The 23,455-nt window shown below is 43.1% G+C and overlaps 1 protein-coding gene across 4 annotated transcripts in view; it reads right to left on the bottom strand.

Annotated features, from left to right (window-relative positions):
- nrp1a (neuropilin 1a) overlaps positions 1 to 21,316 on the bottom strand; it is an 80,023-nt gene extending 58,707 nt beyond the window's left edge. Inside the window, exons 1-3 of one of the 4 annotated variants that reach the window (XM_014999922.2) lie at positions 19,762 to 21,316; positions 18,154 to 18,669; positions 16,283 to 16,457 (exon numbers count right to left, since the gene is read on the bottom strand). In XM_014999922.2, the coding sequence (XP_014855408.2) occupies positions 16,283 to 16,457; positions 18,154 to 18,220 (242 nt within the window). In that variant the 5' untranslated portion in view covers positions 18,221 to 18,669; positions 19,762 to 21,316. Of the gene's footprint in view, positions 1 to 16,282; positions 16,458 to 18,153; positions 18,730 to 18,795; positions 19,717 to 19,761 lie in introns of those variants that run through there. The other 3 variants (XM_014999926.2, XM_014999924.2, XM_014999923.2) reach the window with 3 other exon arrangements.
- Positions 21,317 to 23,455: the final 2,139 nt, after the last annotated feature.

Genomic DNA, 23,455 nt, shown 5'->3' on the forward strand with positions numbered 1-23,455 from the left:
GCTTCCACAGGCACCGCTTTGTTCCACCTCCCCCCTTTATCAGCTACGGCTCCGTGAAAGAAAACATTAGTTTTGCATGTTGTTTACAGTGTGTTTCTCCCCTGTGCTGTGATCAAACATCCAGGAAGTCACTCATTTAGTGGGCTCCTGTTAGAGTGATGTCATACCATCTATTTTGAATAGAAGTTGAGATTTTTTTTTCCAGCCACAAATGATTGAGCAGAAGTAGTAGGTATGAATATTTTTTGGGTCTCCTGGCTCACAGCAGAGAGCATTAATCTTCCCATAGCCCTCCTCTGGTCTATCAGCAGACTTATAATTCACCTCAGATCCTCTGTCTCTGCAGCTATCTCAGCCTTCCCCGCATTGCAACTGCCAAAAGCCGAGCTTTGCCAGACGCCTTGAAAAATTGATGCTGAGATGCATCACCGAGACGAGGAAGAGCAGGCCGCATTAGTACAGCCGGGGGAGCTCTGCCGAGTGTCGAAAATGCATATTGTGTCGGGTGAAACGGTGTGTTGGCATTTGCAGATAAGTAGCATCACTCTTCTTCTTTCTTTTTTTTTTTACCAATCAAAGAAGAAGAAGTTGTTTACTGCATTTTTACTCCGGCGTATCATCAGCTCTGATGGCCCTCGTTAAGACGACGCAGCGGGGGGGAATGGAAGGCAGATGGAAGAGAGACGCACCCGTTTCGGGAAGAAGGGGGGTCCTCGCTGTGAATGATAGGAACCCATCTCTTCAAAATATCTCTATTTGTGCCTAAATGAGTGGCGCGCCAACCAGAACTCCAACGGTCCCGCTCCAGTGCGTCCACACTCCCCCAGCTCGGTTAAACACGGGTCCATCCGGGCCCTCGTCATCTGGAAGGCGTTTACTGGGGGAAGCGCTCGGCTGGGCGGTCCGATGCCATCGAAAATCTCTCCCATTGCCAGCTGTGCTAAATGTAGCTCCAATCTGTCGCTCTAAGCACCTGTGGGTACTCGCTTCTGTGTTTCAGGGCCTTTTTGGGGATGCGACAACCTTGATCTGGGATCATAAAACAAGTTCGTGGTCTTGTCCCACTTAGCAAAAGCCCCAGACACAATCACAGTTTGGGTGTTTTTGGCACTGCTCTATTTCCCCCTGACCTTTCAAGTTAAATGTAGACTCTTCTTCTCAGCTGGATGTGAGGTGATGCTTACGTTTTATGACTTCTATTCCATTTTCCTCTTGACAATACAATCCAGTTGAGCCATGCAACTATTTAGCTTTCAAGTCTGCTTTGGGTCTTGGTGGGCAAAGGCACAACACACACACAGACACACGCCCACACCGATAAGTACACGCACATTTGGACACACGGTGAGCAGCCTACCACAGCGCTAATAGTGAAAACGCTTTGCCAATCCAGTGGGGAAATTAAAGAGAAAAAAAAAAGAAAGAAAAGGGGGTAGGAGAGTAAGGGGGAGAATGTAATTCTCAACGACCTTCGCTTCACCAACCCAAACATATTAGGCTGCCTTCTTTCTCCAGGCACAGAGAAAAAGCAATCCGCCAGTGTCAAACGAGAACATTAGTCCTCCGCGCAAAGCTGAAGAGAAGGCGACAAACCGGCAGTCTAACAATATAACAGTTATATTGCCTGAAGCTTTCCCATGGAAATAATCTGTCCTCCCGCTATAAATGTCTGCTTGATATGGTTCTACAAAGGCAATGCAATCTGAAGCAATGGAATAACGGTATGACAGACTGTATAAGCCTCATAGAATTGGTTAGCTTCCTTAATCAGACCATTTATAAGTCGGGGCCATTCTGCAGAAAACCCCAGAACAAGACCTTTTTCTTCAGCTGCATCCACAACTACAACGTCTGGCCCGTTTGCTCGGGTTTCTCTTTTCTGGTTTCTGGTTCTGACAGAGTGCAGCTTGTTGTTGGGGGGAGGGGAGGAGACATGTCACCTACAACATGTCAAAACACCTCCGGGTAACACAAGTGGAAATACCTTAACAATGAATTCAGGACAGCTCTGTGAGGTCCAAGGAGAGTTAGCAGGGAGAGAGAAAAAAAAAGGAACCTGGCTGTCAGCTGTCAGAAATCTCCAGCTCCAGCAGATCTCGGGTATTAACAAGTCCCCGTCTAACAAACGGTCACTTGGGGCCCAGGAAAAACATCATTAACATTTGTACTGGGGCCCAAAGTCATGTTGATCTCTGAGTTACTGAGAGGGCTAACCTCGCAGGACTTCCACGCTGCCTCACAACCGCAAGGGAGATTCATTAACCCAAGCAAGGCCAAGAGGTTCCCTTTTTTTTCTTTGGGATCAATTGAGCCATAACTCAGTTGCCCTGGGCAGATACAGCTACACTCTCCAGCCTCTTTATTAGATACACCTTGCTAATGCCTGAGTTGTACCCCCGTTTCGCCCTAGAACTGCCACAATCTTTGTAGCAGTGTTTCAACGAGGTGTCGAAAATGCTCCTTGGAGATTTTAAACCACATTGCAACAGATTTGTCAGCTATACATCTGTATACTGTTCCAAAACATTTCAAAAATCCTCCACTGGTCTGAGATCTGATGACTCTGGAGATCATTGGAGTGGAGTGAACTTACTTCTATGTTCAAGTTAGAGACAACTGTGGGTGGGTAGAGTACCCAATCATTGTACTTATGTCAGAGCAGAACATTTTTGTTACTCAAATAAAAAGTAGCTGTCCAAGAAATTCCTTAAGTAAGGATAAAAATGTATTTGGTTAAAGGTTACTAAAGTACTGAGTAACTGATCAAAACATCAATCATTTCATATTTAAAAATGACATTGTCACACAGACCAAAATATAAAGTCATGTATAAATAACAAATCCAGAAAAAGAATCAGTTTTGCAAATCAATTTATTTCACTATATAACTTGTGCACGTGACGTCACGTTGCAATGTGTCTTCATGTATTGAGCTGCTCCAAAGTGATTTTCTTATCTGTATAAATAAGCAGCAGAACAGATGCACCATCAGACATGAGAGAATATAGACAACCTCTGTAAACCATATCTACGTCTCTGTGCTTACAGCTACAAAAATAAAAATAAGAGAACCCTTCTATTGACTCGCACAAAGAGATTATTTTATTTTATTTTTTTCATCAAAGCACCATATCAAACTGCTTTGGCAGATGCTCGACCACAGAGCATTAAAAAAAAAAAAAATCTACAGACGTTTAAAGCTATCATCATCGCAACTAATGTTGGAACTCCGCAGAACATAGCTGCAGGAGCTCCAGAATGTGGCAAGTCACTCAGCAGGGACCAAACCACCAACCAATCAGAGCTGCTGGCTTCAGAAGTGGTTCCTCCAGGGCGCGTCTGTTTTACACACCATATATATTTCCACAAGCATGGACGAAGATGAAATATACGGATGCAAAAGCCGGATATTTTCCTCCTGGTTGGCCCAGCTGTGCCCGCTCCAATAAGCGTCTGCGGGTGTCGCCGCCGCTCGGCTCAGCTCGGCTCGGCTCGGCGCTGCCGAATATTTTTAGATGCCATAGCTCGACGTTCCCAATCTCGCCGTGGCCACGAGCTTGTAGAGCATATTCCTATGCTGCAATTATCATTAGCACTGATGGATTTAGCATGCTTGCATCCATTAGCTTCCCTAATTACACTGTCGAGAGATCTGCTGTCGCCAACAATCAAATTAATAAATTTGGCTGTTTAGGCTCTATTATTGCATCCAGCCTCCCTCTGCAACATGCACAATAATCCTTTATTCAGAAATACAAGCGCACAGTGGCAAGATGGAGGAGAGGGGAAAGGATTTCTGCCCCCAAGGGTGGAGGCACAGTTTATAAGTCAGAACAGGGATGGGTGGAGGGTGTGGAGTTTTGAACGAGCAAGAGAAAGTCTTCGATCGCTCCCACTCTAAGACTTCCAATGCTCTGACCCCTGAGCAAGCGCAGTTCTGTTCAGCTGAAGCACTTTCTGCTGCTATTACAGACCGCGACACGCCTTCGGGGTCGAAGAAGAGCTGCGCCTACAGCAATTCATCTTGCTAGGAACGAGTTTCTCTCCTAATTAAACATTTGAAGTGTGACAAATAGGTCAGAACAACCTGATTGTGTAGTAATCTCAACATACACCAGTTGCTCCAGCACAAAGACGGGTTTCGCCTGGTGTTCATTGTGACGTTTCTGGGTTCAGGAACAGTTTTCTTGACAGAATGTCACCTTTTCAGACCCAGTCTTCTAACCACCCCCTGCTTTATTTTCATACTTATCCAATTCCAGACTTTTCCAGACTCCTTGAGGCTGAGTTTTGAGCTCATGACTCAAGAACTGCAAACATTTTTGACACTAACCAGTTCCAAAGAGAATTGTTTGTGTTATTCTGTTGAAAAGTGAGACTTTTGCCCGAGTGTTCATTAAAAAAAAGGTTTGATGGCCCAAAATAAAGAAATGTGTCTAGAAAGCACAAAATGTTAACAAACAGGGCAACAAATGGTGATTATCAAGTTGTTAACTGTTATTGGTCCTTGCAAGGTTCATGATCATTTTCTTATTAATCATTGACTGCATTTACAGCATGACATATATCAAGAACCTCATCTCTGTTTCTATGACACATCATATTTTTTCCATCACAAATGTTGTGAGATTGACTAAGTGCCGTGATTTAGAAAACTGCTAGTGGCAAAATGAAAACACATTTCGTACTGCTAACTGGGCCTCAAACTTAAAAATTGCTGTGAACACAGCAAATCTGAGAGTGCAAATGTGAATATTCCCACTCGGAGTGTGTGCTTTTTACAAATGAAGCAACCCACCCTGTGGCTTGTTTAAAAAAAAAAAGTAAGAAAGAAAAAAACCTTCATAAACTTAGCAGTAATGGCCTTATATAGTCATTCTGACTAAGAGCTAATAGATCAATTATACACTCTCACTTGAAAAGGTTCAACGTTTTCCTAACACCACAGCCTGAAACGCTGTGATATGATTCACAAAGCACCCCAGCAAAGCTGGAAACTGGTATGAAATTCAAAGGCAAAAAAAAGTAACGAGAAGCAAAAGATAGAGGGGATGAAAGGCAGGCATATGTTTTCTCAAAGCGAGAGGGAGAGAAAAAGAAAGAGAACCTGCTACAGACCATTTCTGGCAGTCATTACTGGAGGGAATGGCTTCCATTTGTCCCACCTTGACATTTGAGAGGATCTCTGATTACACAGAGAGCGAGGGGGCGGGCAGAGGTGAGTGAGGAGAGAGTCCTCCACAGGGGTCGGTGGCGTGGCGCGGATGATGCGTTGTCGCTACAACAATGAGAAGTCAAGGGTAAAAATAACAGGGAGCTGGGAGGGAGGGACGATGTGGCCCAGCAGGAGGTGGACTTTTACAGTTGTGCCTTTTAAACAACAACCTCTCTGCCTCGTTCTTGTTGCTCCCTCTCCCCATGAAACACCTGAGTGACATGAATACAATGACATCCTGCGGGGGTTGGGGGGGGTTGTTTCTTCGAGGTTTGCTATCCGGTTTGAAACTGCATCTGATTTCATGTTCTGATTCCAACGTTACAGTTGTGAAATAAGTTTGGGGGATGACAGAATTGTTTGGTTTTGCAAACGATGCATTAAATTTAGTGCGTCAGTGATCTGACATGTAGTAGTTCATTACAAATTACTTTTTTTTTTTTTTTGCTAAACTACTTTATAGCAAATCTTAGGTGTAAATCTTGTCCCATCACAAAATGACCAACTATCACCTTGTTCCTGCAGCGAGTCACAACGCCACAAAGTGGCTCAAAAACCTTAAAACCCAGGAATCTGAACGCTATCAATAACCTGTGAATTAATCTACAAAAGCAAGGGGATCAACAGATACCATCAGACTGATTAATGGCAAATAGACTATGTATTATTAAGTCTAAAGGTCCCCAAAGCACTTCGCACTACATTCAGTCATTCACCCATTCATGCACACATGGTCGCTAGCTACTGGATACCAGCCACAGCTGCCTTGGGGCAGTCTGTCAGAGCCGAGGCTGCCACCGGATCCTCTGACCAGTGGGCACTCGGGTGAAGTGTCTAGCCCAAGGACACGACACTGACTGTGGGACAAACTCCTACCACCGTCAATACCCATCAAAATCTAACTAGTTAGACTGAATTTCAGAAATTGTAATTGTAAAAATGACTTTTTGGCTGTAGTGGTCTTTACTTGACAGCGAGTTGACAAGAAAACAGGTTGTGAGAGAGGGGGAAGACATAGGGCAAAGGTCAACGGGCCTAGACTCAAACCCATGACTGCCGCATAGAGGACTGAGGCCTCTATGCATAGGTCGCGCTCCTACATACGCTGAGTTCTAACATAAATGTTAATTTTATCTGTTAATAAAGGTATTTCAGAGCCACAAAACACAACATTCATGTCAACACCAATTTTTGGCATAAATATTGAGATATTTGAGAACAATTTGGACTAGGTGACTCAGTGAGATAAACTTTTAAGTAAGACTATTCCCATGTACTATTTATGGCTCAAACATTTCATGAGCTGGCAAGTGGCAACAGCAATTATACGCTTTCCTCCAAAACCACAGTTAGCAAGTAAATTGTCCGTCTGCTTCTGAAGCTAGCAGAGGGCCACCGACACGCTCCTGCATGCAAGGAGCGTATCGTACTTAAAGAACCCAAGAGGAGCAGAGGACAATAATGGAGTCAGAGCGGAGGTCAGGCAGAGGTAAAGTCATTGAAAGCTAGTCAAAACCACCATGCCTGCTCACAATGGACAGGAAGTGAGGAACAGTAAGGTGTGACTGCCTTTGGTGGTGTTATGGGAAACTGCTGAGCAAGATAGAGAAGGCATGCAGAGTTGTAGATTGAAGGAGCCAAAAAGACGATGGAGCTAGTTCCAAAACAAACTACAACATAACTATAAGGGGTTCAGCAACATGAGCTCTTGCATGCTAAGATTCTCACACAAGGATTTGCAAAGGAAAGGACGCTTGAGGGCAGTGGTAATAATAACTGTACTGGGATTTATTCAATTAAACACTCCATCCGTTCCCCCTGGTGCTCTTCCTCCTCTTTCTCTTCCCTGACCTCCCGGGAGTCTGTGAAAGGGTTGACAGAGGGGAAAAGCAGTGGGGAGGGTCAAAGAGCAGGCTTGGCTGGATGCATCATGACCCGGTCATCTGGCTGGACATGGAGGACTTGCGCTCACACCCCTTGGAAATGTTAAGGATGATGCTGTATGCACCTAACCCAAACAGTCAGAGCCAGTCTAAATCAACCCAGCAAACAGGAGACGGCTATTTCTAAATCTTTACAGGAAACAGACATAAAGTGAAATGGAAACATAAAAAAAGAATAGGATGTTTCCATAAGGGAAGGATATTTGCAGGCGCAAGCAAGTAATCCGCTCTTGTTCGAATCTGGCAGCTTCCTCTGAATGTAGATCAGTTCAAAGATGCAGAGTCTGACGTTGAAATCCCCATCTCTTGTGTCTTTTTTTAAGCCGGCAATGTTCCCTCTGCGTACACAGAGCTCAGATTTTCCAATGATGGAGCACTTTAGAGGCCAAAAAGTCCATACTGCGCAGGACACGTGCCAAGTGGTACACCTCCTCTGGCATCGGCCAAGGAGGGGAAATTTCTTGGCACTACACAACTGATTTAGTTTCTGCTGGTCAGTCACCTGCTGCCAACATTTGAAGGACAGTGTGACACTTCCCACTTGCTCTCCTGACAATCAAACACTGCCTGGCTTATTTGAGGCCTTCAGCACTGAAGAGAGAGCCTCTCCCGTCACTTATCTGGTGCACACCGGGGTCATCCTGGAACGGCTGGCCAGGCGCCAGAGGAGCGGGCTACTAATAATACTTTCAGCACTTTAGCCCACTGAGATAATGCCAGAAAAGATTGCTGTTAGGCTGTCCTCTTTCATATTTTCCCTTCTCTAATGGAAGAAATAGGGGGCTGCGAAGAGAATGCGATTGTTGCCGCAATGAAAAGGACAAACCACAACTAATGTTGGCAATTTAGTGTGGCGAGATCATACAAAGAGCAAACAAAGCGAGGGATTGTTGAGTGTCTCTAAGTCAATCAGAGAGCAGCTGGGTATCAACCCATCAATCATAGTCTTCCCCGCTGCACTGGCCCAATCATAGAGAGCTGAGTGGTGGAGAAACACAAGCAACACTGCAGCCTGCTGTGGGCAAACATAGCAACCTAAAGTAACCCCAGGGAACCTTCCTGTACCAGCCTCCCCTCTTTACCCACTACACACAAACTTTGGTTTCACCAAAGCACCTCTGGGAACTTATGAGTTAGGATCCCCATGGTTGCTGAGCCCTCCCTCTTGTACACCAGTCCGATAAGCACAGGGGCATCGGGGCGACAAACTACCTGTGCCGAACTGCAGTCACATCAATCAAAATCATAGGGTACTACTCAAGGTTAGACCACTGACGAAAACATGTCTGACAAGGCAGGACATGCTGCGTTAAAGTATCCAGAGCTCACCTCATCAGCTCAGCTAAGGTTGCATCACATCAAGAAGTTGCAGGACTAACATGTCTTCCCTATGCATGCTTTTCTTCTAATATAATGGTAATCTGCTTTTCTCGAAATTTCCAAACTGAATTTTGGTCATCCTGTAAGTCAGGATGGACAGGGAGCCTATTAAAGTTGTACCCTAGTGCTGACCAACTGGCCAAGGTGATCCTACGCCACCTACAAGCAACGACTTGAAGGAACTCATTATCATTCCCAAATTAGATTGTTATTTCTTGTATTTTGTGAAATGTGAGTGTGGGAGAGTCAAACACAACATCTAGCAAACTCTAAATCTTTTCTGACTAAATCACTGGCAATGGAGAGACTCCCCCTGTTTAATCCATACTATTCATTCCTTGTAATCTTTCCTGAATAAAAAATAAGATAGAAAACAGCTGACGTCTACAGTTTGTGTGGTTTGCAGCGTCAATATAGAAAAACTTCTATATGGAGAAGCTTGTATTGGTTCAAGGCTGAAAGGGAACAAAGAAAAGAAAAACATCAGCCATGTCCCAAAAGCAGCTCATGGACATTATCAGTCTATGAGTGGCTCTGTCCAATCAGATAAAAAAAGAAACAAAACAGACGGACATGTGAGAGTGTGGGGCTTTCATGCTGTCTCAGATTTCTGACTGGTGCTTGAAACCTAGTGGCTTATTTATGAGCAAGAACCTCTTTCTCTCCTCCTCTCCATCGGCCTGCCTTTCTCTGCTCCCTCCGCTGCGAGGGGGGAACTCGCGTCCCGCTGTGAGGCAGAGTGGCTCGCCTCCCAGTTGTGGTCAGGCTGTGCATGAATCAAAGCGGTGACAGAGCAGCGGGGAGGACGGCAGATGCCACGGCCAGAAAGCTTTTCAATCAGACTGCCCTTCCAAGCTACGGCCAAGGTGAAACACTTCACCGGTGGATTAAAAAAAAAAAAAAAGACATTCAACAGCCTTATGTGCGCACACACACTCACAATGACCTATTTTAATCCTGCTCATTAGCCAGGAAGTAACCCCTCTACAGTTAAAAGAAATAAAAAGAAAGAGTAATGAATGTGAAGGCCAATGGCTGTCTCATACAACATCTCTGTCTCCTGTCTGGGAGTCTTTGCCCTCGACTTAATTAACAAGGTGAGCACTCAAAAGCACATGAGCGCTGCAGTTTTGCTCCTCTTTTGTCTTTAAATGCCACCCCTTCCTCATCACTGAACAACACCGCCGCATTGCAAACAGACATTTAAAACGCAGGATGTCTTTTCTTTTTTTGTTTTTTGCACCATTTCACCATGCTAACAACATAGGGTATAATTGGCGTGAGGCGCAAACAAGTCGTACTTAAAGTGGATTGCTCTTCTGACAACCTCTTCTTCAGAGGGGCGCCCGCTTCAGTTTGCAATTTAAGGCCTAATTTGATTTCCACTGCTATGAACTGTGGGAGTCTATTGTTGTGGAAAATACCGGCTTGCACACTTTCTGCTGTCTTTGATGAGGAGGGTAGTTAAAAGAAGCGGCGGGCCTCTTTCGCAATCAAGTTTACCGCTCCATTTCTGTGCCTCCACTTTAGACTACAACGCCTCTTTGACTTGTGCTTTAAAGAGGAAAACAAGTCCTCTACCAGATCGTGATCAAGCCAAACAACTCCATGTCAACGGTCCATTGACAAAGAAAGGCTGCATTTCTCTCTTGTTTGTTTTCTTCCCTGACAACGGCTGATAAACCAATAATCTGTTGGTAGCAGCCTTACATTGATTGGTGAGAAGTGATTGTTCCTCCTCACTTTCCAGCTGTGAACTTTGAATGTTCTTTGTTATAGAGCCGCCAAATCAGAATGAATGGCATTAACAAAATGACTGAACCCCCCCCAAACCCTTCTGCTCCACACTTCCTAGAAACAGGTGGCTCTCTTCGCAGGACACTGAGTTGGTGGGATTCCACGTGACAGACCCAGCTTTAGATGTGGGGTCGGTCAACACCTCTCTTTCCCCTCTTGTGGGTTTGAGCACACTCAGAAAGGACAGGAAAGGCAGGATGTCTATTGTATGAGGTACACAGTGGCGAATGTTTTCTTTCCCAGCAGGCCAAGAAGCTCTACAAGAGGAAAACACAGTGGGATGTAGATGTAAAGGAGCAGTGAAATGGAAAGTGAGGAAAGCTAATATTCCTTTTCCAATTTTTCAGTTTTGGCACCTGAATGTAGGCGACGGGCTCCACTTTGGCTTTTGAAGTGTGGCGAGCCAAGAGGTTTTCACTCACTTTTCCCCCTGAAATAGCATTCCTCGAATCGCTCGGCTGCCTTATACATCTCATCTCAAACTTCTCTCCGTGTACCCCAAACACTGTCACAGTGGAATTTTCTGTGGCGGACCGGAAAGAATAACAACACCCAGGTAGAGAAGCACAGACTTAAGAGACGGCTGGGAAGGGATGAGTCTGCTTCTGTCTTCCGCTCTAGTCTTCGACCCAACTCTTCTGCTCCTCCAAAACAAACAAGACTGAAGCTCTGCCTGACTGCCTGACTGCCTGAATGTCTGACTGCAAGGAATTTTATTGTGTTCAACACTGAGCCACTTTCTGGTCTGGTCAGCAAATCCCACGCTATCAAAGATTCATGGTGTTGTCAGGAGCTCGTCGGATCCAAACATCGTTGGCGCTCCGCTTTCGAGTCAGCAGGAGAAGATGAGGTGGGAAAGAGCAGGGCATGGGGAGCAAAGCTGTAGGTCGGGATGGGAAACTTCAATGGACTTGTTAAAGTAAGTTCTGAATCTCAAACTTTACCAAACCTCTAAATAGAAAACAGTAAGCCATAGCATTCCTTTTAAAGCAGATGAATTGCCTATCAGGTCTGCCGCTCTGTCACTTGTGTAGATTTAAATCCACTGAAGTTTCCATTCCATTCCAGATGAGCCTGACAGGCCTTATCAGCTCCCCCCTCTGAGGAACAAAGACTAGATGCATGGAAGGGGAGTGGATCGCGAGCATATCTGTTTACCTTGTTGTCTTTGTTTCACCTCAGCTCAGCTAGCTCATTCCCCTGATTTTTGCAGCAAATTGACTTCAAATATTTGTCTTGATGCGGCCCGCATCTTTTCCCTCAAACTTCATTAGTTGGGAGAGGCGGCGGGGAGGGCGGCCCCACCCCGCGAAGTCTCCACTCCATGAAAGTCTACAACGGTGCGTGAAAGGTAAACACGTCATGCATTCAGAATCGCAAGGCTCACTTAGTCCCCCCTTATCTCTGTGATGGAGTGTTTTCCTCCTGCCGCTCTCAGGATACAGGCCTCTGCACTTCCCTAAACAAACCTGTCAAGGGTAGCGCGCCCATGAAACGGCTGCTCGGCAGCCAGACTCCACTCTGCAAAGACTTGTTTAGTTTTTTTTTGTTGTTGTTTTATTCTTTTTTACGAGCGCCGCTTTGAGTGGTTCTTGTTTGGTTTGCTGATAAGGCCCATGTCGGAGGAACATGTGGTGCATGTGTGTTCCACTGGCCCGCTAATTAGATTGTGTGGCAGGGCAGTGAAGCATGCATTGTGAGCGCCGTCCAACCCCCACTCACTTTAGCAGCCTATCAGATAAGGAAGCCATTCTGGATCTCATCAGTTTCCATTATGGAAGGGCTGATTTGGTGAGTGGCACTGCGATGGGGATTCTAATACGTCCAGCTCAAATGTTGCCCAACTGTACAACTGACACAAATAGTGCCTTGTAAAAAAAAAAAAAAGTGTTAATACCCTCTAAACTTTTTTCTCTTTGTCACATTGCAGCCACAAACCTCAGTGTATTTTGTTTGGATTAAGAGTGGTAAGAAGAAAACCAAAAGATGTTAGGTTGAAAGGGGAAGGATCATGTATTTTCCAGGCACATAGTGCTATTTTATAGCACAATGAAAAACGTTACCTTCAGTTATTATAAAAATTCTATATAATTCTGTATAATCAAAAATGACTTAAAAGAAATTTAGCTTTGTAATTTAACACCTTGAAATTGGACCTCTGTTTCTTTAAAAACTCCAGCTCTTTCTGAAACTCCGCCTTCAGGAAGTTATTACAACATGGCTCCTCTATTAACCCTTTAACAACGTTTTTACCAGCGTGGCACTGAGAAGGAGCTTGTGTAATGATCTCAGCAGACATGCAGTTCTACCAGGTGTTTGCTAATTGCTGCTGGCTAGTCTGAAGGAGCTGAATGGGGGAGCTGCTCTGTGAGGTGGAAGCTCAGAACCTTGGAAAATGCAGCTCCTCCTAATGCATTTAATGCAGATCCATTTTGATCTGCATTAAATGAGATCAAAATGGATCTATTTGACTAATACAATCATTACATATGGAGTAAAAGTAACAGTGCACAACAAAGGGAAGATGGTCACAGTAGATGAGAAAATCTGAATAAAGACTTCACCTTCAAGCAGGACTGTAGCCCTATGGCATTGTGTATATAATAGTCCAGTCAAAGTCCAGACCCCATGGACAATCTGAAGCAAGTTTTGAAAAGTCATGTTCAAAGATGCCCGCCTTGCAATTTGACTGAAGTTGAGCAGAAAAGGCATAAAGTTTTGCCTCCAGACCGGTGAAGCTGGTAGCGACACGCCGTGAAAGACCTGCAACTGGAGCAGATGGTGCTTCTATAAAATTTGGCTGGGTCTAACTCCAAATTCATGCCACATACTTTTTTTTTATGGTTTTTATCTGTGAAAATGTTGTAAACCATGCATCATTTAAATTTTATTTCACAATTATGTTGCGCTTTGTATTGGTTTTCACATAAAAGAGTATTACCAAAGCATATGTGTCATTGTAGTGTAATAAAGTCCTTTGAAGTTTGTAGCTGCTAAATGACAACTACAGGAAAGGTTAAGGGGTTTAAATATGTAATTGTAGCTCTCTACAATCACACTGACACCCTTATGTTGCAACTAGGCGTGTCACCATGACAAATTTTGCTAGATGATAAATTGTCCCAGAAGTTACTGCGAGAAACGATAGTAATGTTGTTTTGAGACCACTTTCAGGTAATATAATGGTAATGGCATAATAATCCATGAACACATTCTCAACAATCAATTAACTTTAAATTGTAACATTGAACACTGGAAGTGGAAAACATTTTAAATATCCAAGATAAATAAACAGAAGCAACAAATAAAATGAATTATGAAGTTTCTGTGAAAAAAACTGTCCTTCAAAAAAAAAAAAAAACAGGGCTAGCTGAGATCAAATTGAAGATTTGTGTGATCCAGTTTTTCAGAAGTTGGGATACATCACAAAGCGTGACTAAAACCCTGTGCACAAACAATATTAAAAATGAAACGGCTCATAGAGTAAAAGAAAGGGGGTGAAAGGAACCGAAAGGGGCCACTCCAGTTTTTGGGTGAAAGCTCTGTGAGGCCCACATGAATCGGTTCCAGACTCGGGTTTCACGGCCGTCTGCCAGGGTCATTTGTTAACGGATCCTGGAAACAAGCGATTAGGAACCTTTCTGACCACAGTGCCGGTGCTAACGACTGCTTTGAATGAGCGTTTCATCAAAGAAAAACGCTGATTGTCGCAAGAATCTTGGTCAATAGATAAATTAATTTTTTATTGCTTCTTTCCACTAATATCAGCATTAAATAGAGCAATTGAGTTGGGGAAGTTCCTCAGATATAGCCGAGTTCTGCTGACATTCAGTGTCTCCTACAGGAAGGAGGGCTCCTTCTCCCCCAATCCAGAAGAAAACTCACATCCAGGAGGCCTGGAGGAACCCAATCCTGCCTCCACCATGTCCAAGATGTACATTCCTGACTAATTAGATTAACACAGCCCATTGTTACTGACCCTTCCTCACCCTCTGTTTCTACATATTGGACCTCATTCATATTCAAACCCCCCTCCCTCTGGTGCTGACACTGGAACCAAAAGCAGTTTCAAAGAGCATCCAGCTGCTAAAAGACAGCACCATTCATAGCCTGCCATAAATCTCTGGCAGCAATAAAGAAAGGTTAAAGTGGAATTTAAATCCAAGGTTTGAAAAGAAAAAAAAAAGAAGAAGGGAAGCTGCCGCAAGTGTATACGGGGGACCATTCAAGGAGCACAAAGGGAAGCGTAGGGTCCCAATATTGGGTGGAGCGGGGATACAGTAACAGGATCCAGCAAAGCTCTGTGCTCTCTGGAGGCCCTGCAGCGTAAACAAACAGCTGAGACAGAACAGGGCCGACACACACACACACGCACACACACACACACACACACACACACACACACACACACACGCACGCATGCAAACGCTTGCAGAGAGACGAGCAATCAGAGCAAGGCAGTGAGCCCAGCAAAGCTCACCTCAGGGCACCCGCACTGACACAGCCTCATCACATTACTGACTGTCTCTGGTTTCAGAGGCTCAGGCTACCTGTCTGACAATAGGCCGGCTGCTTAGCCTTTTGCTGGATGCAACAGCTCGTGGCTCACGAGTCCAAGGACGATCAGTTACCGGACCATCACAGAGAGGTCCCGTTTTAAAGGTCGCTTTTATCAAGCTGGGAGTTTGGAGGCTGGCCTGTGGGTGAGCCCATCCTTCTGAGATGCATAAGTGTGTTTTATAGTTGCTAGGGATGGACCAATCACAGTTTTCCAGCTGACCTCCGATTACCAATCTTTACAAAAGTCTGACCTTTTGGACGATACCATTTTTTTTTGTTAGAAGTGTGGCTAAATATATAAAGAAAGTCACTGAATTTCCAACAGTGAGGTGACTAGTGCTAGTTGTCAGTCAAGTCTCTCTCACAGCAAGACTGTGAGAGACTGGTAGTCTATCAAACTGACCTCCCAAAATTAAGGAAATAAGGGCCGATTTATTAGTGCACCCCAATCAATTAATGTGGAATATTTCAGTCCAGTTTCAACTTTTCCTATGTATTATAGCTTGTATAGATGTCCTGATGCCAGAAAGTGCTAGAAACCTAATATTTTGGTGTTTTCAGACACAGAATAAAGGTTTAGGAAATCTTCAACTATGTTTTAAAGAATCTCTGTTCAGTGTAGAATCATCCACTCGGGTTTGACCAATCTAAGGTTTTAAAGTTTCAAACTAGACATGGTGAAATGCAGTCCTGATTCCTCAGGAAACATCAAATAGCTTGTTAATTCAGCAAAGAATGAGAATCTTGAAATTAGCCACCCCCTGACAGCGACACTCTGAGCCATGAGTCATATCACAAATATTGAAGCTGCCATTAGAGGAATATCTAAGCTTCAACTCTGATATCAAAAGTAGCAGTTAATCTCCAGGAACCTCTCACATCTTTATCGAGTAACGAGAATGTGTCTTAACTTGGGATTTGATCTTCACTTTCTCACAAACTAACCCCAGCTGACATATCTTTGAGAAAGAATTTGGCCCAGCAAAAAGAAAAAAGAAAAGTCTAATCAATATCACAGCCTGATGACTTCACACCACAAAGACGCAAAATGACGGACTTTCCCAAAACCAAACAGCAGGGACAAGACATTCCTTCATCCTTCTGTCTCACCGCAGAAAGGATCGCTTTATGATTGCTTGTTGGCGCTTTTAGACGCTAGATGGCGCAGTTTGGCGTGCAATAAGGGAGAAAGGGAAGAAGAAAAGTGAGGGGGTTGGGGGAAGGAGAATCTCTCCCACAAAATACACACACACCCACACCTGCCATGCACACGCACTTATGATCGGAACATAGGCTTTCTGGGTGAACACGGATCTGGACGGGGTTCCGAAAAACTGCACATCTCAAAGCATAAAGAAAGAAGGTGCATGTGTTTGTCATCACTCACTTGCACTCTCGGTCCTCCAGGTCGAAATGTGGGTTGAAGTTAATAAGGATCCGCTGGTGGGGCCCCGGCGCCGAGATGACCCACATGCACCTCTGAGAGGGCGGGTAGGACATCGGGTATCCGGGCGACGTGAGGTAGCTGGCACTGGAGATTCTGATGTTGCCTCCGCATTTATCTACAGAGGGGAGCGAAAGACATGCTCTTTAAAGAGTATTGCATGTCGCGCCAAAAAAAAAGAAAGAAAAAGAAAAAAGCCCTAACCAATGTCATAGATATAAACAGTCATCAAAAGATACTTCAATTCCTATTAAAAAGAAAACACACGAGTCAGCATTTAAGTTACACTGGTAAAAACCGACTGAGTTTAACCATGAAAACCGCGTTTTATGTGGACATATCTGAACCAAGATGTCTGCCAAATGACACGCAGTAATATTAGCTAAAGCCTATTTAATGAAGACGAGTCTGTGTAGTTGAAGAACAAAACATTATCATTACTTTGTTCCCATTAGGATGCCACTAGTAAGCGAATAACTTTATAAAATAATCTGCTTTAACTTCCATTGACAACCATGACTAAGATGTGGCATTCATGGTCAACAATTGCCTCAAGGTGGCTAAGCGAGTTTCGACTTTACTGCTGTATTGTCGTTAGCGCTGGAGCTAAACGAGTCCGAGCTGGCTACACACTTCAACACAGAGACTCTCTCAACCTTTTTTTTTTTTTACTTCTCCCAAGTTTTGGCCAATAAATGTTCTCTGTTGTACACCTCACATCTCAGGGTAAAGGCTAACCACGTTAACCACATCTTTAAAGTTAAAATGAAATTTGTTGGGGATTTGTTAACAAAGTAGCTAAGTGTAGTTAAAATTTTACCACTACATGCACAAGCGGCGTATAGTTGATTAAAAACGTCAATCATTTTAATGGGTAACATTTAAGACTCGTTTTTAAAGTGTATGGTCATGAGAAACTTCTTGTTTTGATCGTTTGTTTGTTTTGTTTTGTTTTTACCAATTTTGTTCGACAGAATACAGGGGTAGACAAAAAAAAAAAAAAAAAAAAACATCGCGTGTTGCTTAATCGAAACCGGAGATTAATCATTTAAAAACAAGAAAAGGAAAATTAGGCCAACAAATTATTTATCACGAGCGCGTTTTCCCCCCCACTAGAACTCCACTCTGCCACGCGCGTGTGGTAAGCGACCTCCAGACAGACAGAAGGCACATCGTCTTTGTGTTTAATATTCTAATAAGCATATAGTTACAGTTTGGAAAGGGAGGCAGATCACCCCGGAGTCTGAGCTCACAGACGTTTCTGCGGAAAGTTTGGTTTTGAAGTCAGGCTGATCTGTTCCTCCAAACTTCCCTCATCCTGACAGCGCGTTTCATCATTAAAAATAGGCAGAGTCTATTTTTAAAGGCCCACTTTTTTTACAGCTATATATTTATTTATAAAGCATCTGCCGTCAACATGAGCCCTTTGATTTTTTTGTTCTAAATAATAAAAAAAACATGTACTGGATGCTTCAATCTTTTCAAGCATCCAGTACAGTAAATAAGAAAAGTCCTTATTTAATAGCCTTTAAAGTGCCGATTTAGAAGCAATAAATATGGTGTTTTATTTGAGTTTAAAGTCTGATTAAGAAACTTTTAATGTTATAATTAAAAAACAAAAAAGATTTTCTGAATCTAAGTTTTAAAGACAATTCAGACGTTTTCCTTAGACTGACACCAGCTCGGAGTCAGAGTTTGCCCAAAGATCAGCGCAGATCAGAGAGGGGCTAATCTTCAGGAAAAACAGCGGGATTACGTGGCTTTGCTGGGTACATAACAGCTTTATTTATACTCGTATCAGATGTCACACTTACCGTTTTTAAAAGCCTCGAGCACCACGAGGATTCCCATGAACAGGACAAAAACTAATCCACAATGCATCCTCGTTCTGTCTCCTCCAAAATAAAAAAGAAGGAAAAACAAAAGCACCCCAAGAAAAGAAATATTAATTTTCTTTAAAAGAAAAATCCTCCAAAAGCTTTTTTGTTGTGTTGTTTCTTTCTTAATGTTTCTCCGTTATAGTTCGAGAAAACAAAACTAAATAAAATAAAAAATAGAAATGTACTTAAGCAGCAAAACAATCAAAAAAAATGTTTTAAAAAAGAGGGGGGAAAAAACTCCAGGCTGAATCGGTGTTCCGAGAAATCAGGTTGCGGGCATCCTGTCACTCAGCTCCGGCTCCGGCTCCTCTCCTGCGCCGGCTGCACTCCTCTCTCCAGCGCCCGCCTTGCCATTCCCACCGCGGAGACGCCGAATGATGCGAGTCCTCCACCCCTCCACCTTGTGTCCTTACTCCGTTGGATGATGGATAATAATCCTTGGCTGTGGGACTGCACAAAGAAAAAAACAGTAAAATAAAATAATAATAAAAAAAGAAAGCAGGAAGATTGTAAGCTTCCTGCTTACAATCTTCCTGTAAGAAGATTGTAGAAGGTGCAGAGGCGCGCGCTCTGCACCTTCTAACTGCTTCTATGCGCCCGTGGAGTAAAGTGATTGGCTTGATTATAGCCAACCTGTGTCTGGAAGGGTCCTTATATGTAAGCGGAGTTGCACACTGAGCAAGAGAGCTTCGTTAAGTGACAAGACTCTCTCTCTCTCTCACTCTCTCTTTCCCCCCCTCCCACTATCCTATCCTATCTCACAAAAACGGAGCCAGACAGTAATGGAAGATATAGTGACTCAACAGGACACTCTTGCTCCGGGCCACGGCCAGATAACAACAAGACACGTTGACAACCATAAACAGACTATTTTATTCATCGAAATTGGCTTCGCTTCTTGTTTTGAGGTGATTACTGCAAAACTTCCCCGTTGTGACTCCTGAATCCTGTCCAAACACTCTTCTTCCCATACAACTCAAGTGGAACTGGATCACATGTCATGTTATTTTCTCTCGTTTTTTTCTTATTCTGGAGCCACATAACTGTATTTATTTAATTTTTCTCTCTCTCTCTTTGTGAATTTTTATATATTTTTTTATTTTATTTTGCGCACCAGTGCGCCTGTTTGTTAAAACCTGTCCCGCAACCGTGACACCATTAAACCGGGCGCTCTGAAATTTAGAGGAAATCGATGAAAGTGAACATTTCAGCAAAGCCTGCAAGTCGTTTAGCTGCTGGATCAGAGAGAGAGCATGGAAGCCTGATGTACAACACGCAGCGCGGTGAAATTGGAAATTGTGACATAAAATAGTAGAAAAGTCTGTTAGATGTTAACCGTGTTGCATTTTTATTAACGACGAGGAACAGGAGAGAGTTTGATATTTGGATTTGGTCAAAACGGTCAAATTCATGGATTTCTGTGAGAGAGAAAAAAAAACAAAATAATGAAAAGCGGTTTTTGAACATTTCTTTTACAGGATTCTGCGTCGACTTTTCTGCCAATCTTGGACGTAAAGTCAAATAAAAAACATCTGCATTCACCTGCGTCTTGAGGATCCGCGGACCGGCAGGCATCCAGCCCTCCTCTCCTCTCTCTCTCTCTCTCTCTCTCTCCGCTTTCCAACAACAGCAGAACAGAGCAAAGTGCGCGATCCGAAAGGCTTCCCTTTTGATTTCCTTAAACAAGTGACAAGAAAAATATCTCCCAAAAGCGAGCAGAAAGAAAACTTATTTCATCTCCAACTTTGAACCGCCCGCAGAGTCCCGGAGGTTGGGAGGGGAGGGGGGGGAGAGCGCTTAGCGCACAGTCGCTGCCCGGGAGAGCGGCTCCTCCGCTCGGCGTGCAGACAAGTCCTCTCCCCGCTATGAGAACGGCTCTCTCCGGCTCTCATTCAGCGGGGCTGTCACAGCTCAGACCCTGTCCACAGTGAGGAGGGTGGGGACGGGGGAAAAACAACCAGTTCCCAAATACAACACCTCTATCAAAAAATAAAAGTAAAAAATAATCTTTCAAAATAACTTTCCCCCTTTCTCTGTCTGTGCTCCTCTCGGCGCGCGTCTTCGCTCCTTCCACTGACTGATGCAAATGAGGGAGGGTCTGAGTTCGTGCCAGCCCAACACGCCCCCCTTTACTAGAGGAGAGCGACGGATGCGCGCGAGGCTGGTTCCCCCGCGTGCGCGTGCGTCTCTGCAATCGATATGCAGATTTCACGCAGCTGCCTGGCCGCTCGCTCGCTCCCCGTCAGCCTGCAGCCTTTATTGGATGCGCCAGAAAGTCTCAGTAAACAGAAGAAAAGAGGAGAAAAAAAAAAAACACGCGCATTCTCAATGAGATCTATCTCCCAGTTGTGATCCATTCACCGACAACCTCCCTCCTGCCTGCCTGATATTCTCGTATGATAAAGAGCGGAGCAACGCCGCAGGACGGCGTCCAGAAGCCTTATAAGGATATTGGGGGAAGCCTCTGATTCCATCTCCCAAGTCCAGAGGAGCGGCGGAGCTCACGAGGAAGATAAAGGATATTAAGACGAGCGATGAGGTCACGCCAGTACAGCTTACACATACAGTCCCATTGGCATATCGTGTTAATATCACTGGTGAACTGTAGGCAACTTTAATGCGTTTTTCTTGTAGACCATGTAAAACAGCACTACTCTGTGATGATGTTTTTTCCTTCTCGATTCTTTGTAGCATGATGGCTCTATCCGGTTAGTTCCTTGAACGGAATTATGCGAAGTAGGTAACAAAAAAAATAAAAAATAAAATAAAATAAAAAACGGTTGAAATTAGCATAACAGCTTGATGTTTGCTAGGAACCATCTTCTCTGAGGACCCATAATGCCTAGTGAGTAGATACCTTATCACCAGCGGGATGACTTTGGGTAAAAAGTGGGATGTTTGGTTCTGAATATGCTTAACAGCTTCAACTGATCTCCTTAAAGGGGCAGCATAACGTATAATCGACTTTTGTGAGGTTTACATCATATCATAATTATTCACTCATGGAAAACATACCTAGAGTGTTGCTTTGATTCTTTCATACATGTTTGAGAAATCTTTTAATTTCCATCGGCAACCACTGATGGAACCAGTGAGAGGCTTTGTGAGAGCAAGCCTAAGCGCTTGCTCTCACAAAGCCCCGCCTATTTCCACAGAGCTCCTCCTCTTTTTCCTGACAGCTCACTCCTCGCCTTGTGCCTCCCCACTCAGCTCCTCCAGACTAGCTGCAGTAGTAACTAGCAAGCACCTGGTAAAACTGAGAAGAACTGAGAGTCTGATTAGCTCATTATAGGAGCTACTTCTCGGTCTAACACACCTAAGAACAGTTGTAAATGGCATAATGGAGAAACCAAAGGGTTTGGTCTGAATAGGGGCTTCTTAAAGAGACGGGCCAAATTTCAAGGTGTCAAATTGAGAAGTGAAGTTTTTTTCCACATTTTGTTCGACATATACAGCATTTTCATAACAACTGAAGGTGACATAGTTATGTGATTGTGCTATAAAATGGCTGGAAAATACATAATACATAATAAAATTCATAATAAATACAATACAATATAATACATACATTGTCCTTTTATAAATGGGCGGTATTATAAAAGCCCATCTCATACTAAGCCCTCCTCATAGGCAGTGTAGCTCATGTTACACTCTTGGAAACTAAAGAGATACGCTGAAGTTGTCAAAGAAATCCACAGACATGTCTGAAGATATCTCTGTTTATTACAAAAAAAAATCACTTTTGACAAAAAATGACTTAGGCAATTTTTTAAAAGGTGATTATATTCAAGCAAGACAGTTATTTAGACCCCTTCTAAAATCTGAGAAAAAGAGGGGATTGCTGGCACCTCCATGCTAAAAGTAGCACTCCATTTGTATTTCATAACGTGATTCGAGACTAATGACATCAAAGCTGTGAAATCTGACACCAAACTAATATCTGAAGAGTTGAAAAGAAAATAAATTCCAGCATTTCTTTTCTAGCACGAGGTTTCCAGTTGTCCATAACTTTTATAAAACATTAGGAAATATCTAAAAAAAAAGAAAGGAAGAAAGAAAGAAAAAAAGAAAGAAAGAAAGAGAAAGAAACGTGTTCATCTCATTGCGAAACTCTTATAAAAGGAAGTGAGAGTTAAACACAATACTTTTTTTTTTCAAAATAAAAAAACAACCGGTTCTTCTTTTTAAAACCCTCTCGGCCTGAAGGCTTAAACCTGACAGAGTTCGAAACTGAAATTCAATTGTCTGCAATTAGCGGAGATCTCCAGGCTGCTGACCTCCGTGGTTAGTAAACTTTTTGTCCTGAAGGGGGCGTAAGAGCTGGGGAGCACAGCTGAGCAGGAGGCACGCGCTTCTCAGCTTTCCTTACAGTCCGCTTTGCCTCTTTGTGAACTGCTGAGTTCATAAAGTGCAGTGCACTCATTAAACTGTCCTCACAGAAGGTTATTAATAGTGATGATAATAACAACAATAATAATAATCTGGTGAATAGTCTGGCTTTACTGTGTGTTCAAATCAGGGTTGTAATTTATTGGGTTTGTTTGTTTTTATAGTTTAGTTTTAATTCGTTATGACATTTTGTTCATCTAACTCAGTTTTATTTAGTTTTTGGAGTGTGTTTCAGAGTTTTCATTAGTTATGAAATATTGTTTTGTTTTGTTTCCCTTAGTTTTAATAGCAGTTTTAGTTTATTCACACTTTGGTTAATTCAAAAAGGTTAAAGTATTGTTTTGTGATTATACATCAATTTAGTAATGAACACTCAACAAAATATACTGTTTAAAAAAGAAAAAGAAAATAAATCTTTTTAATTATTTCCGAACAACCAACTGACTGGTGTTTTCTCCCAGCTTTTGCTGTCGCCATTTTGTGAACGAGTGTATAGGTGCAGTCAAGAGTATGGAATGACTTAATTTAACGACAGGTGACATAAGCTGCTTGTTTGCTGAAAAAAATAAATTTTACATTAGTTTGAAAGGCTAATAAGCACATTCCTAAGCACAAAAATTAAAATTATTAAATATATAATTTCAACATGTTTTAGTTAGTTTTATAAACCCACAACATAATCCTAGTCAGCTATAGGTTTTTGTTTTTTTGTTGTTTTGTTTTTTTTGCATTATTTACAGCTTTTATTTATTTCAGTTAATGAAAATCTTTTTCTCAAATTCAGTTTCCGTTCTTCCCTTAGTTGTAGTTACCTATGCCCTTGGTGCAAATCTGGGTACAAGTGAAT

Source organism: Poecilia mexicana, unplaced genomic scaffold (genome assembly GCF_051168715.1).
Source record: "Poecilia mexicana isolate PSO_F unplaced genomic scaffold, ASM5116871v1 scaffold_20, whole genome shotgun sequence".
NCBI classification, from domain to species: domain Eukaryota; kingdom Metazoa; phylum Chordata; class Actinopteri; order Cyprinodontiformes; family Poeciliidae; genus Poecilia; species Poecilia mexicana.